The sequence below is a fragment of the Chinchilla lanigera genome, unplaced genomic scaffold (assembly GCF_000276665.1).
Source record: "Chinchilla lanigera isolate Chin_1 unplaced genomic scaffold, ChiLan1.0 scaffold00015, whole genome shotgun sequence".
Lineage (NCBI taxonomy): Eukaryota > Metazoa > Chordata > Mammalia > Rodentia > Chinchillidae > Chinchilla > Chinchilla lanigera.
The window spans coordinates 10,244,711-10,250,802 of NW_004955416.1; the positions used below are offsets into that span (position 1 = coordinate 10,244,711).

The following is a 6,092-nucleotide window of genomic DNA, read 5'->3' on the forward strand; positions in this document are numbered from 1 at the left end:
TAATTTCTATACGAACTCAACATGGTACACTGGGATAACTTTTTCCAGAGTTGATAGTACAGTTAAAATTTCCAAAAATTCAAATTATATGTGTGTGTGTGTGTATATATATATATATAAAGATCAATAATAGCAGTATGTTATGCATCAATAGCAGCAACAGCTTTTCCAGGTTCTGCAGTCATCTGAACAAATTAGAGACATCCAGCACACTCCATTAAAAAAAAAGAAAAGAAAAATACCCAGAAAACAGCAAAGTTCTGTTATCGTTGTGGTATCGGGCATCATTTTTCAAAATTAGCTTCTTGGGGCTGGGGATCTAGCTCAGCAGCACAGCGCCTGCCTGGCAAGCTCGAGGTCGTGAGTTCGATTCCTGGTACCGGAAACAAAACAAAACAAAACAAAATTAGCTTCTTAATCATTATCTGGAAAGAAAACATTCTAGAGTAACATCATTTAAAAACCAGCTCTCATAAAGCACAGTCACTACTACGTATCCTAAAGTGGGTACAAAATAGTTTATGTTCACAGAGATATGATACAGTACTGTCCTACATCTATAGTACTAAAGGATATAATTAAAAAGGCATCATTTCAGACTTGATTCTACTTTTCCAGCAGAAGGCCCAAAGGATGACATGACACAGCTCTGAAAAGAGATGAACTTTCTTATATGGGACTTCCTTTCATTAACTGCACAGGTTAAGTACTCACTCTCTTCATGAACATAAGCTAAAAACCCTTTTTTTAAAAAGCTGGGGTTGTAATTGGTTTCTGTAATGGCCAGTAGTAAATAAAGGTTCGCTCATTATGCACACTTAAAAAACAAGTGATCCAGCTCCCACCATGCCCAACCAGGGCACACGAGGCTTTTGGGCTACATATTCTATCTAAACCATAATGTGGTTTAAGCAATGAAGCAATCATTGATTTAAGCAATCATCACAAACGCACATACATGAATGTCTTGGACAGCGAGAGAGGGAGAGGTTTTTCTTCTCTGTGTGTTGCCCGTGCACATAGATGCACCTTGTGTTCCCACACCCAGTGCCTGTACAACAGCAGGAGTGCAGTGACTATTTCCGAGAGAACGAGCGGCCCTGCTGGGGTCTCCTGGGAAGGTAGCCTGGGCGTGATCAGGAGTGACAGTGGTCTTGGGCCCAGGGGCGATGGAGCAGGGTGGACAGAGGAGGCCAGGTGATTCTACTTTTCACCCACCTGAGTGGCTGGAGGTGATGAGAGGGTGGCAGGTACAAAGGAAAATTTGTTCCTTGTTCCACACATTCACTCATTGTTCTGGCAGGCTTGGTTTTCCCTTTGGGGCTGGTTCTGTGATCTCTACATGCAAGGGCACCACTGGGAACCTGGGTTTGAGAGGCCAGAGGGGCCAAACTCTGGTTTTGTTGTTGTTGCTGTTGTTTGGGTTTTTTGGTTTTTTGTTGTTGTTGTTTTGAGACAGGGTCTCACTATGCAGTTCAGGCTGGCCTTGAGCTCACTTTGTAGCCCAGGCTGGTCTCAAACTTGCAGTGATCCTCCTGCCTCAGCCTCCCAAGTGCTGGGACTATAGGCATGCACCACCACACTCAGCTTTTCTCTTTTTCTGATACAGGTCTTGCAATGTAGTCCAGGCTGGCCTCAAACTCATGACAATCCACCTGCCTCAGCCTCCCAAGTGCTAGGATTACAAGTGTGCACCACCAAACCTGGCTGTTTTATTTTCTTCCCTGCTTTTGTGGTACTAAGGATTGAAGCCAGGGCCTTTGCACTGAGCTACATCCCCAGATCTCCAGCCCCATTTTTGAAACAGGGTCTTGGTAAGTCACTATATTGCCTAGGCTGTAATTAAACTTGTGATCCTGCTACCTGCTGCCTCAGTCTCCTGATTATCTGAAATTACAGGTATGTGCTACTGTTGGCCTAGCTAGACACCCAGATTCTTTTTTTTTTTTTTTTTTCCGGTACTGGGAATCCAACTCACAACCTCGCTTTTGCCAGGCAGGCGCTAAATCCCCAGCCCCCACCCAGATTCTTTCTCTCTCTCATTCTCTCTCTTTATTTAAGATGGTCTCTAGGTCAGGCTGCCCTTGAACTCATTATGTAGCCCAGGTTGGCCTTGAACTTGCCTTGTTTCCACCTGTCTCAGCCTCCTGAGTGTTGAGGTTTAGCGATGTGGCGTCACACTTGGCTAAACCCACATTCAGACTGTGCAGGTGATGCCTGCTGTCAAGTCCAGTTTTTTCATTCCACCTCATACTTGGGTCCCTAAACCCTCTGCCTCATCTCTTTCTGCTTTATAGCCTTCGTCTCCTAATGGTCTCTAACTTATTTCCTGACTCTCACCTCTGTGCCCAGTTTATTTATTTGCTTGTTCACTTATTTATTATGAGACAGGGTCTTGACACCATGCTCAAATAAACAGGCTTCCAACTCTTTTGCTCAAACCATACTCCTTTCTCACCCTCTTGAGTGCTGGCATTACAGGTTATATTACTGGTGATAGCAGAACTAATTTTAGTTAATATAGCTACACAGCATTAAATCACACTGAAAATGAAAAAAATTAATAAATGCATTGTTTTTTATTATATCAAGAGAAAGCTTAATTTGTCATTCATTTCTTTTTTTTGGGGGGGGGAGGTTTCCGGTACCGGGAATTGAACTCACAACCTTGCACTTGCCAGGCAGGTGCTGTGCCACTAAGCTAAATTCCCAGCCCCCTAATTTCTTTTTTCTGAGTTAATTAAGTAATTGGTATGAGGATTGAACCCAGGGGCTTCACAATGAGCTATATCTCCAGCTATTTTGTAAAGAAAATTTTTTTGAGACAGGGTCTTTCTAAATTGCCCAGTCTAAACTAGAACTTTCAATTCTCCTGCCTTAGCCTCCCAAAGTGCTGGGATTATAGGGATGAGCCACCACGCCTGGTTTATGTTTTCATTTCAAGAGTCTCTCTAAGTTGCTAAATTGAACTCACTCCATAGCCCAAGGACCTCATGGAGATCCTCCTGCCTCAGCAATCTGAGTGCTAGGATTATAGGTGTGCCTGGACATACCCAGCTTCTTCATAGTATTTTTTTTTTTTTTTTTCTGGTACCAGGAATCTAACTCACGACCTTGCACTTGCCAGGCAGACGCTGTGCTGCTGAGCTAAATCCCCAGCCCCCATAGTATTTTTTATAGTTACTTTCTTTTTGAAAATTTTTTTTGTTGTTTTGTTTTGTTTTGAGGCAGGGTCTCATTATGTAGTACAGTCTGGCCTTGAACTCGCTTATGTAGCCCAGGCTGGCCTTGAACTCATGGTAATTCTCCTGCCTCATCCTCCTGAGTGCTGGGATTATAGGTATGCTCCACAACGCCTGACTCTAAAATTTTTCATTGTTACTTTCTTTTTGTGAGCAAGTGATACTAGTTTTAAGTTTATGAAGCTGGTCATGGTAGTGCATGCCTATAATCCTAACACTCTGGGAGGCTGAGGCAGGAGGATCACAAATTTGAGCCCAGCTTGGCAATTTAGTGAGAACTTGTCTCAAAATAAAAAATAAAAAGGTCTGGGAAGGTAACTGAATAAGGGGGAAGAGATTGAAAAAGATCAAGCTGTTATATACATGTATCAATTTCCCAAAACAAATGTAACTATTATGTATTGCAAGCATACACTAATGTAAAATAATTCTTAAAAAATATGAAGTTTCATTTATATGTACTTTAAGACTGATAAATCTGGGATGGCGATTCTATCTGTAGTCTCAGATTATACCTGCCCAAGAGGATCACTACGAGTTTGAGGCACAGAAAAATCCCTTCCCCTCAGCTCTGTATTGAGGATTAGCCAATTTGAAGTTCCAGCCTCAACTTGGTTCTGCTCTGGACACTCACTGGAGAGAATCAAAAGTTATAACCATTCCTTTCCTGTGCTGTTTTCTAAGCATCCCCCATTCTTTTAGTGGGGATTGAGCTTAGGCGTGCACTACCAGTAAACTACATCCACAGCCCATTTGTTTACTTATTTATTTTTGAGACAGCATCTTGCTTTGGAGTTCAGGCTGGCCTCTCACAGTGATCTTCCTGCCTCAGCCTCCAGAGCGCTGGGATTGCAAGCATATGCCAGCCCACCAGCCATGTTTACTAGTGACAAGATCTCACCTTGTGGTCAAGGCTGGCCGAGTAGTCGTGAAATTGCCTCAGTATCCCTGTGCTGGGATTAAAAGCTGTGCAGGCTAGCAATTCTCTTTTTCTCTCTCTGTCCTTCCCTCCTTCCGTCTTTGAGACAGGGTCTGCTATGTAGCCCAGGCTGGCCTCAAATTTGTATTGATCCTCCTGTCTCAGACTCCTGAGTGTTGGGATCACAGGTGTGTATAACTGTACCTGGCCCTTAGCAATTCTCTCATATCCAATGAATCCTTCTAGTGTTCTAGTTTTTTTGTTTGTTTGTTTTGTTTCTTTGGTACTTGAGAGTGAACCTAGTCTTCACATTGAGCTACATCCCCAGCCCTCTTAAAAAATTTTTTATCCCAGCACTTGAGAGGCTGAGGCAGGAGGATCGCTGCAAGTTCAAGGCCAGTCTGGGCTATAAAATGAGTTGAACTGCATAATGAGACCCTGTCTCAAAAAAATTTTTTTTTTTTTTTTTTTTTTTTTATTTTGAAGCTGGGTATGGTGGTGCACATCTGCAATCCCAGAACTTGGGAGGCTGGTGCAGGAGGATGTGAGTTCAAGGTCAGCACAAACCACATAGTGAGACCCTGTGTCAAAAAAAATGTGTTTTTGTTTTTGAGACAGGATTTTGAGACAGGATTCCCTAAGTCCCCAAATTCCCCAGACTAGGCTTGAACTTTTTGGTAGGGAGTTTTACGCATACAAAATAAATTAAACCGAAAATGAGAGTGAGTTTACTTTTAGCTTCCTGGGCGATTTCACTGTTTCTCAAATCAGTTATTTTTGTTTTGCTTTGTTTTGCTTTTTGTCTTTTTGAGACAGGGTCTAGCTTTGCAGTTCAGGTGGCCTTGAGCTCACTTTGTAGCCCAGGCTGGTCTCGAACTCGCAACGATCCTCCTGCCTCAGCACCCTCTTCCCCCAGTGCTGGGATTACAGGCGTGCGCCACCACGCCCAGCTTGTTTCTCAAATCAGGCATGGCTTGGTGGGGAGTAAGGAAACCTCTGAGGAAACCAGGACAAGATATTGTAACAGGGTAATCTGTACCAGAGTCTCACGAAGTCGAAGACTGAATCTAGGACACAGTGAATTAATAAGAGAGAAATAGCTCCCAATAGTGAGGAATGGACCCAGACCCTAGACAGACTGTCTAGGAGTTTTTGGTTTTTTGAGACAGGGTCTATGTAGTTCAGGCTGGCCTCGAACTTGCAGCAACCCTCCTGCCTCAGCCTATAGAGTGCCGAGACTACAGGCGTGCACCACGGTGCCTGGTTGGTTTTTATTAACTCATGCCCTCAGTTTCCAGCTTACCTGACCTAGGCCTGGCCATCCCGGCTCCATCCTGGGCCCAGTGCCTCTCCCTGCCTGCTGTCCTCTCCTAACCTGCCTGTGTATGTGAGTCCCCAAATGTCAGGCAAACTCCAGTCTCTGATTTCGGGGTCACTGCATCTGTAGTCTGTGCGAGACCGGAGGCGCGCATGAGCCGCACAGCGCGGGTATGCAGGGACGCTGGGTTCAAGCCCCAGCGCCAGAGTTGTCTCGGGGCCCACGCGCAGGGTGGGTTTGCCGGAGCTTCCGTGCGGAGTGTTTAGGAGGGAAGAGGGATGCTGGCAGCGGGCTGCGAGGAAGCAGCGCCCGTGTGAGCCGTCCCGCGAGCCGTGAACGCGGGCTCCACGCTGCTCCGAAGCCCAAGTTCAGTTCCCGAGTCGGGGCAACACAGAGACAGACTAAGCGCCGCCCCGACCGGCGAAGCGCGCCCCGGGGCCGCGCTCCTCCAGGCGAGTTCTTCACCCCCAACTGTCGCGGCGTGAGGTCACTCGCCCGGTCACGTGCTCCGGCCCGAGCGCCACATCGCCAGCCGCACCCTCCACCCCCCCGCCACGTGACTCGGCCTAGTTTCTCCAGGCCCCGCCTCAGGCCGCGCCCGCGCAGCCGCGCC

General features: G+C 45.9%; 1 protein-coding gene across 1 annotated transcript; it reads left to right on the plus strand.

The window, feature by feature from the left end:
* Positions 1-5,075: 5,075 nt before the first annotated feature.
* On the plus strand, positions 5,076-6,092 carry LOC106148153 (pre-mRNA-splicing factor cwc22-like; the record flags this gene model as incomplete). The annotated part of the gene is given in 1 exon segment (XM_013512560.1): positions 5,076-6,092. A coding segment is annotated over 1 exon segment (441 nt), but the record flags the coding sequence as incomplete, so codon positions are not given.